Source organism: Argopecten irradians, chromosome 8, assembly GCF_041381155.1.
Source record: "Argopecten irradians isolate NY chromosome 8, Ai_NY, whole genome shotgun sequence".
In the NCBI taxonomy this organism is placed as follows: domain Eukaryota; kingdom Metazoa; phylum Mollusca; class Bivalvia; order Pectinida; family Pectinidae; genus Argopecten; species Argopecten irradians.
Window position 1 is genome coordinate 27,832,869 of NC_091141.1, and position 18,374 is coordinate 27,851,242.

The window sequence follows — 18,374 nt, forward strand, 5'->3', positions numbered from 1 at the left end:
ATAATTCTGTTAAAGGATAAGACCATGTCTCAGGCATTAACTTAAGTCAGGCTCCCTCTAGTTCAACAAAATTTACTGATAAGGAGTTTTCCTCTATACAAGTCACTGTGACGGTAAATTAAATCTGTCAAGTTCATATAGTACATGTACAAAATACATTGTATTGATATTATTTTCCTAAATTAAGACATATATAGATTTGTTGTAAATGAATAATGTTTGTTTGACCTGATGCCAACAGGTGTTTTTGTATATTATTACACATGACTATCTGTGAATTGATCTCACTGTCAACATCCCATGCACTAAAACCCACAACCAGTCTAGAATATTAAAATCACGACTTTAATATGGCTTGACGATTACTTTTGCCCTGATATGTCAGTAAAGTTTCAAACTAGGGGGAGATAATTAAGTATTAGAATGTCACTGTGTTTTCACTGCAGTCCTCATACGTTCATCCCACTATACAGTAACTCATCCTACACTGTTAACACAACATTGTACTATTCTTACTACAAGCCCACCAATATCCTCATCATTCCAGACTTTGCCTTATTCCCATTACCTAGCTAGTTTATAGTATTCTGATGTCTGATACTATTATCATTGTAAGCAAATAGGTGTGGAATGTAGAGCGGTTTGAATAGTTTACCTGTACAGTATGTAGCCCATTAAGTTATACATCTTACAGGTGAATTGACCTATATATCTCACAGGTCCACACCCCACATTCTCTGACTATTGTTCTCGCTATTGTTATTGTCCTTCGTTTTCTCTCGGCCATATAGCCTATCCCTGCCGTCTCAGATTTCCTAGTTTAAAGGCTGATCGAATTCTACCCCTTTCTCATCCCTAAATTTCCTGATTAGATTTCACAAACTCACCTGAGACAGAATTTTACCTGACATAAACGTAAGAGTACCCTACATCACTTCATATTTGGTGGTGAATTAAAAATTCCCCTGAATTTGAAATATGCTTTTTACTATTGTACGAGTGTGCAGAGACATCCTACTATAGTATGGTGTGTAAGGCCAGGCAAATTTAAATGTATGTTTGTTTGATACTTAGAAGCCACAGTGACCTACAACTAAAAAGGTTGTCTAGTTCCCTCCGCCAGGAATAAAGCCACATTCTTATAAACATTAAAATTTCCTGTTTTTATAAGGGCTCCATACACTTAAAGCGTAGTCTATATGAGGTTTTACAAGACAGTTAGATGATAGTTTATACATTTGTTTCGAACTACATAAATATCTAGGTTGTGAGCCGAGACGTTGATAGAAAGAACAACAATGGTTAAATAAGTTATTACATCTCATTCGCTATATGTTTACAGACACTTTTACAGAGTTAACGAAATGCAAATTTACAAATGCATCTGTATAAATTATATTTGAGATTTCAAGTAGAATGCCACCGAATTGGTCAAGCTAACACTTGAAAGTGATGTAGGGCTGAAAAGGCTATCAGATTGTTGCCAAAAACTATATATGAAATTAAGACATCTTATTGGGGATACTTAGCTCTGTTTAACATCCATTTCTATGAAATTAGAATTTCAATTAGCATCAAAGTACGTACAAACTCCTTTCAATACATTTACTTCTTTCAGTATTCTCACTAAACATTCATTCCTCACATTTAAGTCCACCTAACCTGTTCCTCAAATGTTACTTGTGGTAGAACCATTAAACCATCATTATTTCCCCAAATCAGAGACAATGTCTCCCTAGTGATGTGGTTGCTATGGAGACTGTGTCTTTTGTATAAAAGTGAATGTGACAACAGGATAGGGGTCCTTTACTTCAACAAACATCTATTTTTTCCCTAAATCTAATTTTAAGTACTAAGTACTAAGGATCATTTTCCATAGAATGTAGTGTAATAAAGCCAGTAGAAATTATTACGATGGTGCAATCTGTCTATATACTCATCAACAAATCTTCCATGAGTTTGCATGTTGCAGAGCAGAATTAGTGTTTTCTGTTGATGAAGCCTCCAGGTAAAACCACCTGACTACCAGTAACTGTGCGAGTCTGCTGGAGTGAGCTAAGCTGCCTGTATGTTAAAACCACCAGTTTCTGTGAGAGTCTGCTGGAGTGAGGGGTGGCTAAGCTGCCTGTATGTTAAAACCACCAGTTTCTGTGAGAGTCTGCTGGAGTGAGGGGTGGCTAAGCTGCCTGTATGTTAAAACCACCAGTTTCTGTGAGAGTCTGCTGGAGTGAGGGGTGGCTAAGCTGCCTGTCTAGTAATTCATTACAGGCTGTACATTAACTGCCATTCAATCACAGAATGAGAATACACTCTCTTTTTTATAATTAGTTCAAAACACATCTGATCTTTTAACAGTTAGCTTTAGTTCCATTACTGTCTGTGATATTTTAATTTATCTAGCTTGTTGTGGTGTCATTCACTTAAACATCACTTAAAATGTTTACAATAGGAACCTATACTAATTGTGACCCATTTTTAATTACCAGAGAAAGAATGAATAAGCAATTGTACTGGATATGTATACTTGATCATAAGAGAAAAGAAGGTGAAAGAAAAGGTGATAGTGATCTCTATTTGATCTATCTTTGTTAAGTTAAAATCTTCCTAGTAGTAAGTATACACTAAGACCAAACATTCTATAGAGTTGTAGTGATTGCCAGTACACAGAAGAAAGGACACCATAACAAGAGGACTAAATCAAACAATAGGCAGAGTCATATAAGTGATATAAACCTATGCAGTAATTAAACAAATATACTGAACGGTCGTGAACCTTGTATGATGTAATTTGTTGAATATCAACTACTTGGTTGATCCCAAACATCTTTACAAATAAACAGAATATCTAACCTTAATTATAATTAATTAATGGCTTCGGTCTGTTAGTTAGACGATTTCGTCTCTTGACCACCTTAATTAAATAGTTTGTAATCATTGATGCTTTAAGTTGCGCCTTTTCCTTAATGTTACTTTATCATAAATACAACACTTAAAATTGTTTAATCCAGCTGACAATGAAATATTGAAGTTTATCTGCTTCTGTTCATACAGACGGATAGGATTTCATTTTAAAACACTATAGCTAGTTAATATTACATGCAGTGTACAAGTTCAGCAGAGTCGTTTGTATTCCTTTTCCTGGAACAGTACATCTCTATTCCTTTTCCTGGAACAGTACATCTCTCCTCCAGTAACAGCTTTTCCTGATAGTGTTACACACTTGTACAGTAATTAGTTACCAGAGAAGCTCACATAGCCATAATTATCTTTGTTCTGCAAATTAACATTTCTTCTTTGACAATTTGAACACTACCATAGTTCTAGAATCACTAGTTATCCATGGTTAAAGTTGTATGGTATGTGACTTGTTGTATTTTTGGCATAACAAAAGTATTTAGAATGTTCTACATATTTTCTCTGCCTCTCAAAGTTTTAAACTTTCTATATTTACCGGCTTTTGTAAAGTTCCTATTCGCAAAGTTATTAAACAATCGAAATAAAATATTGATTTTTAACGTGTACATGTTTAAAATAGTTCGGAAGTATCCGAACTGTTCTGATCTGTACAGGTATTGCCGATATTGACCACTTGATATAGCTTCGGAGGTTCTGATCTACATTTTGTATATGGGTATCGCCGATGTTGGTCAAGTGATGCAACTCGGTTTTCCGATATTACCCCAAAGTTTGAAACATGGCGTTGACTGTGGCAGTTCTTTCAAAACGTGTGATATTTCATTAAACATTTACCGCTATGTTAATAGTATATTGGTGATTTCATGGATCTGAACCATCATATATAAGCATTCATATTCACACATTGTATGTTTTATGAGAGTTTGTGACACGAATTACAACTTTAAGATAAAAGAAATATGTTTTGTATTTTTTAGTCGCTCAGAAATCCAAACCAATTTCTTATTCATAATATAATATCATGTGTCCAACCTACCAGTAATGTGTAAACAGTCAATTCCCTTGCAGGAATCCATTTCCAGATATCTATTATATTTAATCATGTATTATAACTATACAATAGCATCTCCCCTTAACGTGAATTTGGAAGTCAAAATAAAGTTGTAATATACTCTAATTTTGATTAAAGGTCTTGAAATAACAACAAAGAAGTTCTACTCTTACAAATACAAAACTTCCAATTATAATACAAAATTCTAGATATGATCATGATAAGAATCGAGTGAAGACCTTATAAAATATAATGTAGTCTTACAAGTCTGCCCTATGCTCATTACTCTAATCATTTAAATACCAGTTATTGTATGTATGTAATTAGTTTTTTTATGTAATATCTTTAAGCATTTTTATCTAGATTAAGAACAGTACTAACACATGAATAACAACTTCCTGTTTTCTCTGCCAATCCTAAAACAATACAAGTCTATAATATTACACAAACTAACCACCTCTGATGACCACGTAAGTCTATATGTTGTTATTTAGTACTATCAGTCAATGGTTGAAGTACAGGGTCCTTATTTATCAATAAACAATACACAAAATACTTCCTACATTAAGAGGGTTAATCACTGTTAACATATTTTACTCCAGTACGTGTCTGTTTATGTATGATTAATATTTGCTATCAAAAATTGGATGTGATTGGGCAGGTTATATGGTTTATCAACAGAGGCTATTTTTTCATAAAATTTTTGCCTATTTTGTACCCCATCTTTGCTGTTTAGTTCAAATACTTGTTATCCAATCTTATTTTTATTGATGTTTAACAATAACACATGATGTTATTCTATCAAACTTGAAATATTGGAGAAGTCATTAATAAATGACATTTAACAACAGTATAACTACACTCAATGTTACATGCTATTCTCCCCTGTACACTGAAAGCTTTTATTAAACAGTATAATTTAATTTAATTTTTTATATAAACAGTATACATTCATCAAAGACTTAATTTTGGTATATCATCCTATCATAGTCTAAATTTCTACCTACACCAGTCAGAGCTTTCATAGCCGCTTTCATAAAATATCATTACTGATTATGAATTCATATTATAATGTATATACTATAATAGTATTTCTAGATCTTTAAAGAGAAACAGCTTTATCCTATTAGCTACATACCATAGTGTTCCTACAAAAAGTACCAGTCTTTTTCTACCTTCAAGGTATCATATGTACCGTATTCTTAACAGGAGAGAAAAAGTACTGTTTTCTTCCTACCATAGATATTCTGCTGTAGGTACCGTATATGTCAAACGGGGCAGAGAAAAGTAAAACAACTTGACTGAAGGGAATTTCCCACCATTAAGCTGATCAAAGCTAGTAGGTGATTGACCTGTACATCATGTACAGGTAAAACATGTATAACAATTAAACCTTCTTTAACATCCTACTTGATCAGGTGAGTATTCCATCATTTCCTAACGAGATAATCACAGGTATGACATGCATCCCGTTCAGGCATATCCAGAACCTTTTATTAATGTACCAATCAATCATTTTTGTAGAGAGAGAGAGCTAGGGGGTAATTATTATATCTTATACATAAAAGTTTCTTGAAGTGAAGAGAGCAGACTTACAAATCATACATGTTCATTTTTCATGTTAAAGTTCTTTCTTTGCCGTTCCATCCACATGTTTTAATTGAAAAACACAATAAGATAGACCAACTGTCCTCTGATAGTGAGGAAGACTATGATAATTGTTTGTAGTTCCAGGAGAACGATCTCTTAGAAATATTAAATATTGTTAATTACTTATAATTAATTTTCCTTTGTTTTCTGAATCTAGATTTCTGATTAGCCACACTTTTTTTGCATACAACTAGGAAAAAATATTTAGAGAATGGCACCAAACCTCGACGTTATCTGGATGTCAATTAAGCATTGATGTCACAATTTTTTAACTTCATCGGGTTATGAAAGAATTTTTGTTTGCAATCTGTGTGAATCTGCGTAGCAGATTCTCACAAAAGTTTGCAAACAAAATTTATTTCATAACTCGATGAAGTTAAAAAATAGTTACATCAATGCTTATATTATAATTAATTTTTCAGACTATTTGATAATATAATATACGTTTAAACGTACGATTCCATTGATTTTCCAATGGATTGTTTTTTATAAATCAATACGCAATGTCGACGACTACCAATTGTGACGTCATGATAACGTCAGGTTTTCGCACCAATCTCAGAATTTTTTCTTCATAGTATATGAAGAAAAGTGATCTGCCAATCAGAAAGTCGGATATATTATGAAAACAAATAAAATTAATTAAAATAGAGACACTGATGTACTCGTATCGATTTGGAAAAAGAATCCCTTGAAAAATCACAAGAATATAGTACATTATAAAATTAAATAAAAGCATGGATATCACTATTTTTTAATTTTATTGGGATATGAACAAAATTATTTGCAAACTATTGTGAGAATCCGCTTCGCGGTTTCAATTAGTTTACATACAAATGTTTTTTCATACCCCGATAAAATTGAAAAAATAGTGATATCCATGCTTTGAAAATACAATTAATTGATATTCTGGCCAGCACCACTGAGTGCACACATACAGGTCACACCTGCACATTAGCAAAAATGTCAACCTCATTCAATATGGTAACAGACTTACAGCTAAAGCACTGTTTTTTCTATTACATAAAACATATAAAAACATTGTTGGCAGATGTAACAGGTCATTAGCATTGATATCGACAAAAGCTGAATTATATTAAAATGAATGATGGCTAGTGTGACCTTTAAATTTTAGCTCATTGATTGCTCAAACCATATAACTTCAGGAAGATGTAATGTCCAGACCAACAGCCACTGAAAGTTGGTCAGCTTCCAAGTAAGCTTGGTCAGTTAACGTTATGCTGGTCAGTTTTGACCATAGGTCACAATAACAGTGGCAAATTGGGAATACGACGATGAGATAAATATATCGGTCATTGGCCTCGAGGCAAACCACCGGCCAGTTTTTTGTGTGTAGGCGGCATCCTTTGGTTAATTAAATTGATCTAGATTGACAGTATAATGAAAGCTTGTTTCCTACAAGCTAATTCACTTTCTGCTGCCTGTCTGAAATGTTTTAGATTTTTTAAACAAAGAATTAGGTGCATGCATGAGAGAAACTAGGGAATTTTGTAGAGTGATGTTCATCAAATATGTTGGAACAGCATTGTAAAGATTGGTCTACTTCTTTCTATCCTGTTTTGTGAGGCAGACGTAAACACAACAAGCCAGCAATGGTATGCTTTTGGTTCATCCATCAGCTTATTCCATGCAATACATAAAAAAACATCAGTTCAAACCCTTGTTCTTTTTGCCAGCATTTCATCATATACTGCAAAAACTAAGAACATTTCTGTTTGAAATAAAAAGCCTGTAATCAATACCAACAGAACGTATAACACTAGTGTTACAGTAAGCAGCCATTGATCTTCAGCACCAGTTATCAGTCAATACTCCAGTATAGCTTCACAAATCTCCGTTAAATTCATCACTCAAAATACTCTTATACCGCCAAAGACAGTTTTGTTTACTGAGCACTTTCTTTCTTCTCAGATTTCTTTTCTCAAGCAATGATTTCTTTTTAAATAATCAGCAATAACTGCTGAATCAATTTCTACAAAGCTTGAAAATGAAATGAATAATTCACAAAGACGTTCTCCCCTTCACATTTCTACTAGTAAAGAAAACCTAAGTAAATTATTAATACAGCTTTACTGGTGCTACATACACCTTGGAGTGGCCTAACCTCATAAGAAGGCATTGTGGGTACAGGGGACGACCCTCACACCTATACCGATTACATTTATTGTTCTAAAAGAGGCATTATGGGTACAATCAGGGAACGTCCTTCACATCTAGAGTGACGATAACATCGATAACATCTATTGGAATAGGAAGGAATCAAGAGCAAAACCTAGTCCTGGGTCACAACTAAAGAAATATGTACATATGTACATCGATCAAAATCAAAATAACCCTTTCTCAAAATTGGAATGATTAATATCTTACAAATGAAATGGTACAAGATAGGAATATGAATTTTGTTTACATACTGTTAAAGAAACCAAAGCTTGGTATCAAATTTACTGCAACAATTTGTAATATCAGTCCTAAGCTTTTCCTCATTTTTTTTTTGCGGGGGGGGGGGGAATTAAATGGGTACGTAAATTTCCATTGAAAATGAAACCCATTTTTGGCCCCAAAAAGCCCCTAGAAAAAGCTTACAATTTATAATACATTTACTGAATCACAGCTGCATGTACTACAATCACAGAAAAAAAGGGGGAGACAATATAACTATGGTGAATACAGTGTTAAAGGCTGAAATCATCCACCATCCATACCCTATAGATACACACTAATCATCACACAATCAGTACAGAGATATTCCTTGGTGTAATTACCTGGTCCTGTGATACAGCCGAGTCTCCGCGAGCGTTGTTCTCCTGATTGGCAGTGCTCTTCTCGTTCCTACATGCAGTGTGGTATTCTTTTTTGGCAGCTTGTAACTTGGTGTACTTTTTCTCCCATGGTTTCTGTGCCTGAAAAGAAGACAGAAATTATAGATATACAATCAAAGAAATATTAAATATTATCTGTTTGAGTATCAAAGCAAAAAAGCAAACTCCACTAGCAGATTACTTTTAACTTGATAATATATGGTTATAAACACAGAATGGTTTGCAAGGCATAAATTACCCCTTGAAATAAAATTTGGAATTTGACAAACTGTATCATGAGACTTGATGGAGAATCTACTACTAAATTTGAACCACTTCATCGTTTTCCTTAAATGATAATTAAAAGTGTAAGTACAACTGGCCATTGGCTTTCTTTTGGAAACCCTATAAAAAATATACTAGCAAACAGTTGATGTTGACAATCGTGTCAAATGACCACAACTAAAAGTAGCTATAGGGTTAAGTTTGTAACACATCACCAACAAAACAAAACCTTACTTGTTAAAAAAATCAAAGGTGACGTACAACAGGAAAGAAAGTCCTTTAATTTCCTGTTTAGAAATAATAATTACTGTATCTAAAATCAAGGCATCCCAGCTCAGGTTTTTAATAAGCAAATTAGCAAAAAGGTATTTACTCAGATAGACTACTATATAATACTGGTGATAATAGTATCATTTAATCAATCTAAACCAACAATGGGTTACTATTTATATGTTAATTATCCACACCAGTCACACACAACACTTGACCCCTATATACTTTATAGTATACAGCTTGCTAACATGTAAACGTCTAAGGTATAGTAACTGTCAAGGCTTTTCTGGCCTGACTTGTTCCCAACTCAATTAGATTTACATTTTTATATATACAGTATACACATTATCCTTTAACTATATGTCTCAGTATGTAAGTACTGTGCTATCAAGTGTAATAATAATTACTCAACATGAACTAGCAGGTTAAAACAATAGAAATATATTGTGTCGAAAATACATTTGCAAATTTATTCATGAAAAAAAAATATTGAGGATGAAAAATAAATAAATATAATACTGGCATATAAAACAATTTCTTGGCATTCGCTTTAAAGTCTGAATTCATTTTATTGTGATTGAATTAAATTAAAGATAGATTTATTCATTCCAAAATCTTTGTAGCCAAGAACTGTCGTATTATTCTTATTAGAAGTACAGTCTTTTACTTCAAATGAACTGTACTTATTAGAAGTATTTTACTTCAAATGAACTGTACTTATGAGAAGTATTTTGCTTCAAATGAACTGTACTTATGAGAAGTATTTTGCTTCAAATGAACTGTACTTATTAGAAGTATTTTACTTCAAATGAACTGTACTTATGAGAAGTATTTTACTTCAAATGAACTGTACTTATGAGAAGTATTTTGCTTCAAATGAACTGTACTTATGAGAAGTATTTTGCTTCAAATGAACTGTACTTATGAGAAGTATTTTGCTTCAAATGAACTGTACTTATTAGAAGTATTTTGCTTCAAATGATGAACTGTACTTATGAGAAGTATTTTACTTCAAATGAACTGTACTTATGAGAAGTATTTTACTTCAAATGAACTGTACTTATTAGAAGTATTTTGCTTCAAATGAACTGTACTTATTAGAAGTATTTTGCTTCAAATGAACTGTACTTATTAGAAGTATTTTACTTCAAATGAACTGTACTTATGAGAAGTATTTTACTTCAAATGAACTGTACTTATTAGAAGTATTTTACTTCAAATGAACTGTACTTATTAGAAGTATTTTGCTTCAAATGAACTGTACTTATTTGAAGTATTTTACTTCAAATGAACTGTACTTATTAGAAGTATTTTGCTTCAAATGAACTAAATCAATCATCCAGTAAACTGAAAAATAGGTGGGGGTCTTATTTGCAGATATTCCCACTACGTCTGGAATTGTGTCAAAATAGGTGAGGGGTCTTATTTGCGGGAGGGGTCTTATTTGCGGTCAAATACAGTATATATGTTTTGTTTACAGTTAGGATAGCTAGAACAGATATATCTTATATTTACAGCTGGGTTACCTAGATATATGTTTTGTTTACAGCTAATATATAAGTATACATTAATTACTTGTCTTTCTGATGTTTGTCAGACCACTCCCACACCATATTGTGTCTGGATTGTGTATTAGGCCAAGAGTGGTCAGTTTACAGTGGTCAGTGATGTATAACTCTGGACTTCCTTAGCTAACTATCCTGTCACATATGCCCATAATATGTACTAAGTGAATCCACATCTAGCCTAAGGGAGTTACAACCACTGGCCCACTTCCTATCAGATTTTCTAGCTATATATATAGGCTCATAGGGAAAATAGCTGATGGTTTTCAAGTTCTTGTTCAAGGAAAAGATAATTGCTATAAAGTTGTTTATTTTCTTGCTATGTTTATCATTACCACTCTAGATCTATTATATTGATTATGCCTTGACAGGAAAGTCGTAGGAAATTTCTATTTACAGATTATATTGTTATTATGATAACAATATTATCATATTCATAATATCCCACAATGAAACAGGCCAAATATCAGGTATTTGATTAACCCTTAAATAATCCACAAAAGTATCTTAGTGCTTTCAGCCAAATTGACTGCTGTGACATTGAATAAAGGTCAAGGTCATTCATTTCAACAAACTTTAGATCCCTACATCTCAAGATGCTATATGTCCAACATCAGGTCTTTTTTGGCCAATAATTAGTATTTGAGGAAAATTTGATCCTGTACTCCTACTGAAATGTTGTCCAAGTACAGTAATTAAAATCTGATCACAGGTATATAGTCATGTAGAACATATACAGCTCAGCAGATCAGAAGATGACAAGATGAAAGGTACAGTATATCGTTTTATCACCCATTGACACAATGATTAAACAAAGCCTTGATCAAACATACTAGTGCCACCAGGAACATCACACATGGAATCTAGAGTATGATGTATACTAGTTAATATAACTTCCTGGGGCTAGAATACTGAGTAGGCAAGTGATGTACTGACTAGTACAATGAACTGTGTAGCACAATGACAACAAATAAAGTGTTACCTACGTACTCTGTAACTGGAAGTGTCACAACGACAATAAACCAAAAGGAACTGTTTCATTCATCTGAAACATATCACTAAATTTTACTTGGATTCATTTTATTTCAATTGTGACAAAAATCCACCACAGATGATCACCTGGTTTCTATTTTAGAGACCGACCTTGACCTTTAAGCATCCTGCACATACATAAATGAATAATTGGAAACATCAATGATAAAGAGATTCAATCTATACAAAGTTTCACAAATTTCTGATGAATTTGAAATATTTGTAAGACATATCCCAGTCAATAGTATTATCTACAAATCAGTATACTGTATTCGACCCAATAAAAAAATTGAAAAAAATGAAAATAAGACGAAATTTTTGCAAATCTAGACAGTATTTTGTAGTTTTGGTCTTATTTTTTGCTTGGACAATTAAAATTGAGGCCTCAAAAAGGGGGAGGGCCCTTATAGGGACATGGGCGCTTATTGGGTCGAATACGGTATATGTACATCACAGGACAGGTGTATAAGGACGTAACTTGACACGGCAATACAGACAGGGTCTTATATTTCATGGTGGGGTAAAAGAATCTAAATCATATCATTTCACAAATTTTAAACAGTATTGTCTTGAAGGTATTTTATGATTATGTTGTGTACACAGCACTTTTACTTATAGTCAGCATTATTGTAGGCAACTTTGTCACTGTCACCTCGAGGAGAAGACAATAAGTGAGCTCTAATAATTCAAATTCCGGTGAGGAGGAAATTTCTTAAGACTTTCCTGTCAAGGCATATTGATCTATTCCAGAACACCCAATTAAATTCAATCAAGTAGCTAAGCACTGCGAGAATCTATCCAAGACAACCGCCTTTCATCAAAACCAGTTACGCATCATTTTAATCAATAATCTTTGTCTGTTACAGGTTAAATTCTCAGTTTAACTTTGTCACAGACTGAACAATAAATTAATGTTCTGTTTTGTATGATGTGTGAAGACTGTCGGAGTTCTTCATATGGACTAATCAAGGTGTAATATAGTTACATTGTACCTAATTATACGCATATATAATAATAGCATATAGTAAAACCTGCCTTAGTGACCATCTCTGTATAACAAGCACCTGTCTCATAAGACCAATGTCTTCAGATCCCAAATTTAGCTATTAAGACTATTTTCTTTGTGCTTTATAGACAGACCGTACTGTACATGATCTAGAACTTCATTCTAGTTCGAAAGCATGGAGAGAATTTTGCATTTGACCATATACTACATACTGAAACTTTTTGTGATTATCTTCATAGATATTTACATTGATGTTGTAACATATAAAGATGTTTTCTCATTATACACAAATTACATCTCTCACACATAAATATGAATTTATTCTAAAACATGTCTTTCGCCTTTGGTTGTATAAATCAAAACTTGCTTGTAATATATTTCCTCAATTTCCATTGTCTATCTATTATATAATATCTCCAAACTATTAACTCTCACTATATTATATAAACAAGTAACATTAAGTGAAAGCCACATAACACTATCAGTATATATATATGTGGGAAGTTTTATATTCTACTGCAAATTCAATTTAAACATTACAGCCTCCATGTAACTTACTATATGTCAAAATTTATTGTTGGCAAGCCATTTTTCTGGCAGTTAAAATTCTTAAGATTTGTTGAGATGTAGGAGAACTGTGAATGTTTTATAGTATGTAAGCACAACTTGGATCATTTATCTATATCTCGAGTAAGTCCCACGGTGGCTATAGCTCATCGTGACTGAAGTGAATGTTTAAAGTTTTTATTGATCACTGTGGTAAAATTTGTAGTGAGTTATTGTGTGCTGTGTACCAGAAAAACACTCAGGAAAACTAAAAACAGTTAAACAAAGTGTTTATAACTCACTTCACTCTCAGAACATACCTTTTTATATTCTACATAATTAACCCATTTATTTGTTTTATTTCTTAGCAAAGATATTTTGCAAATTGAAGAATAGTCTTCACTTATTGGACAGAAATCTGACATTGAACTAAATAAGATCAATTCCCTAGCTAGATAGCTCAAGTGTCTCCATGATTCCGCATTTGTGTAACCAGTGTTCATGTAATTGTATTACAGGAACAACCATGCCCGCATATTTCCTTTTGCTTGGCCTCATAATCTAATTCCATCCTCAGTAGCTGAAGCATTATTCAGTCAGTACTGATGTCCATTAAGTCTCCACATTATATATAGACATGATTAGCTGTCATGATCAATAACTACATCATAGTCCTGAAGTAACCGTTTTATCTACGCTAGTACAAAAACTTAGAAACTTTTAGACAATAATATCCACCATGTCACACCATATTTCGTAATATAAAATAAAATACCTGTATGTATATATGCCTTTAACTCTTTCACCCCTAAGTAACTTTAGTAGACTCTACCATCCATTGATCTGGATGAGTCCATTATGGCCTACAGTGGTGAAAGGGTTAATGAAAACACATGGATTCTTAATTCATTCAAAATGAAATTTGACTTGAACTTGTTTAATTGTTATTTCTAACTTTAGTTTATTGAAAGTGAAAGAGTCACAAAAAGTTTACCAAATGCTTTTCCTAACTTTCGCCCATCATTCAATTTATTCAAAATAGTTTTCTTATTAATCATAATGCTTGTAAATAAAAATAAATTCTAATAATATCTATACTTTAATCACAAGACATCAAACATTATTCAAAATGGTGGATGTAAATTGATGAGGAAAACACTAATTGGGAGGTAGGAATTTAATCTAAAGGTCAAGAAAGTGTACCTTTTTGAAGCCGTCCTCCATTTCTTTTGTTTCCTTGAAATGCATCATAGATTTATGGTAATTGTCTTTCTGCCATTGTTTGATGTCAGTGTAAGCTTTGGACATGAGATTCTCTCCTACGAGAGTGTGAAGGTTAGCCACACTGTCCGCCTCCTGTAGCAATCCTCGCCATGCACCTTGTGTTGTGGCATACTCGGGACCTATAGAATCACAAATTGGTCACAGAAACTGTCTTTTTACAACCTCATGTCATACATATTGTTTAAAAACTTGCTTCTGCATCACACAATATTTGTTTTCTTATGACAATTAATATTGAATATTGGGACTCTTTTGTAGTGAAAAATTGGAATTCCTGTAATTTTCATAGGTTTTATTAAGTTTCATTTCTTTACTTTAAATGCATGCATAAATTAAGATCATTCTAAATATTGAAATTTGTATATGTACTTATGAGTTCAAACAAATTTTTTGTGAAAGGAAAAGGATTGAGAATTGTGAAATAATTTCTTTTCTGTAAGACAAATCACAATTAATTTGATCATGAATCAAATTGATTATAAAGATGTTTGTCCAGTAACTGATAATATGCCATATCATTGACTATAGTATATTCCAACCACTTTTTCAGTGACTACTTTCGCTACCTTTATCCAGGTATTCATTCCATCTTTTGCTCCATTGTGTTAGCTGTTTGGCGTAGTTTTTTTCTATTTCGCTCCTGGATTCTATAAGACTTCTGAGACTGTCACAAAGTTTGTATCCGTTATCAACTCGTTTCACTGACCTCTGGTACTTGCCCACCTCCCAGAAACTCTCACTGGTGGGCTGAATAGACTCCTCATAGTTTGTCATGGTGACCACTTATAGTCAATATTTCAAAACCTTGTTGCTGATTTTACAGGTTCTCAACTTAAATTACCACATTGAAAGTCTGAAAAATAAATAACTTTAAAATGAAGCATTTTGAAATTTTTGATTTTCCAAAATTGACTGTTCAAAGAACTAGATAGTGCCCTAATTTCTAAAAACAAAAAGTGCTAAACCTAGTTAACTTCCTTATATAGCTATATATAGGTCAGAAAAGTTAAACATTTCACATATAGCACCTCATGGCACTAAAAGAAATAACAAACACTAAATACATCTGACAAGTAATTAATTGATGATTATCAATTACCTTATATTATCAGTTCAATATAAAATCTGTTAATTGTCAATATTGTTTCCGATACTATATGTTGGAACAATGGCTGTAAAACTGTCATAATATGTAATACCGTGATAATAGCCCAGGAGTCAACTTAGATACAAGTAATAATCTCATCCATAAACCAAAGTCGACTTGGAATTGGGGCCACAGATCTAGATATGGATCAAAAGGTGCATGTTATAAAACTGGTATCAATCAAATGATATGATCACCAAATATATACCAGTATAAATATGCATATGCATGCTCAGGGTTTTCACTAGTACCCCATGGGCGAGTCTCAGTTGTACAAATATGGTATATACATGCTTATTTGTATATTTATATACATTGCGATCCAGGAATTCAAATAATCTAATTGACAATTTCCACAATGATCATGACATGTCAGCATATACATCGAACAGACTATCACTTTGTCATTTAATGTCTGTTTTTGGGAGTGTGGATATGGCGCAGAGGTAAAAGGTGCAGTTATGTTTGGCTAGGCGATTGGGTGCCGTAGATCGCGAGTTCGTGGCCGGATAGGGCACAAGTAATAATCAATTGATTATCACACTTTGTTAAATTGTAATTCTTTGATACATGTATTTGTATGTATACTAAAATCTGGAAATCAATTTTGATTGATCCTGCAAAGTGGGGATATATGCAAATTCTAATTATGTCTTCTACTTATAGTTAATTTGCTTTACAAACAAATTTCATTTAAAACACCTTTCACATTGAGTCCTAGTGATTCCCATTATTTTGTTTTATGTATCCATATATGTATATATTAATTGTTCTGCTTCAGAGACAAAAAACAATATTATATGGGAAAAACCTGCACTTAGAACTTTTTTAATACAAATATATAACATAAAATTCTGGCATGAAAATATTTCATTGAAGAACAGATGAAGATTTTACAAGGGTTATGATGATAGTGTAATTAAACAGGACTGATAGAAGATTTATAACATTATAAACTACAAGTATATAATATATATATATATATATATGACTATTGTAGCCTAGCTAACTGTATACTGTTGAAGGTGAACCGGTAAGCAAACAAGTCTGTGAGTCTCAGCAAACACTGTAAATCTATGTTAACAATATTGTACAGGGAATTACAGAAATTAAATCCTGTTCAAAGTTTAAAGTAGAAGTTTCATCTTGTTTATCGTACATTTGGATCAGAATCAATGGCCGGATATAGTAATCAGGAAGGACTGCATGCACTATCACAGTTATCAATAGATTGTCTATCAAAGTTATCACAGTTATCAATAGATTGTCTTCCCTGATCTTCCTGCATGGTTATAATTACCATGACCACTGAATTAAAATAAGATAAACACATTATCTAAAAATATGGAATATTTGGGCTCAAGGGAAACTTTAAACTGAACTCAGTCTTTAAAAATGAAAAACACTATTTTCACCAGATTGATATAGCTCTAAGCTGCTATCAAATTTTACATTATGATGTAAAACATATGGAGATGTTATCAGGTACTTCAAGCTACAGATGCTTTGGATAAGACTCTGTGACGATTTTGGTACCTGATGCAAATACATTTCTGTGATTTGTGTTAGAAAACTCCCAAGACATATCAACTTTCAAATGGAAATGTTACAGGACTGTTGCAGCAGGACAGAAGAAGAATCGACGGGACAAGATTTGATATGCCACACCCCATCCCCCCCCCTTCATTTTGCAGACAAGGAAAACATGAGTACATGACTTTATGTAGAGAGCTTGAGATGATTATTGTAGGTAAAGATAGAATATCATCTGTTTACATAAACATAAGGAGAAGACATGGTCATGAAGTATATGTCACAGTGACTCTCAAATTAAAATTAATACTGCATTTCAGATTTATAAACAGAAGTTGACATTCCTTAATAAACTGATTAAAACTGCACTTGTTTCCTTGATATCCACAGATAAAACTGCTGATGTACATAAAGAATATACACTGAACAAAGCACTTGTTGTATCTTGTCAACTGAAACATTTCAAGTAGAAAGGAGTGTGTACATTTTTACAGCTTTATCTCCTGACTTGCTGATACTGTAAGGGTAGCTGTGATATTATCCCAGCCAATCATACAATAGTTATCTAATGACTAGTATACCAAGAATCCAGTAGCTTCCAGGAGTGGCTTTCACTATTCATATTATATAATAATCCAGACAAAATATATTACACTTTTTCACTTAAAATAATCAGCAGAGTTAGCATTGATGGGTGTTTCATAAATGAGGTCCTTCTCAAAACAAATGGGGTCCTAGCTCTTATTGGAATGGACTTTCAAAAAAAAGGTGGGGGGGGGGGGGTCCTTTTAATTTTCTATATATGCTTAAAAAGGATATGGGGACGGAGAAACACAACCCTTGATAACTTAAGTTTTTACTTTCATCATTTAATCAAGAGAGACCAAATTATATAATTCTACTGTATGTAGCAAAGCTATATAGTAGATCAAACTGAGATAATATATACTTAGTTGACTGATTGAATTAAACATTATTCTTTATTCTAATGCACTTCTATGCCCTTGGCTCTTTCTGCCACGGCCACACCAAAGTCAAATCAAGTGGCAATGGTTCCTGTCACTTTGTCGAGCTCATATATGCACTATAAAAAACATCACTATACAAGAAGACACAACATAAATATACTGCAGTCTCCCAAAACACGCACCTCGCACAACATACACGCAACACACCGCATGCATGGGAGGCCGTCCTTACATGACCATAGCTGTTAATAGGACGTTAATTAATCAAAACAAACAAACAAACAAACTAAACTATATTA

At 33.0% G+C, this 18,374-nt stretch overlaps 1 protein-coding gene across 3 annotated transcripts in view; it reads right to left on the reverse strand.

The window, feature by feature from the left end:
- Positions 1–18,374, reverse strand: part of LOC138330034 (protein kinase C and casein kinase substrate in neurons protein 1-like) — a 36,996-nt gene that overhangs the window by 16,925 nt on the left and 1,697 nt on the right. For all 3 annotated transcript variants that reach the window (XM_069277398.1, XM_069277399.1, XM_069277396.1), the window contains exons 2-4: positions 14,994–15,280; positions 14,347–14,546; positions 8,401–8,538 (exon numbers count right to left, since the gene is read on the reverse strand). In XM_069277398.1, coding sequence (XP_069133499.1) covers positions 8,401–8,538; positions 14,347–14,546; positions 14,994–15,201 — 546 coding nt within the window. In that variant the 5' untranslated portion in view covers positions 15,202–15,280. The remainder of the gene's footprint in view (positions 1–8,400; positions 8,539–14,346; positions 14,547–14,993; positions 15,281–18,374) is intronic.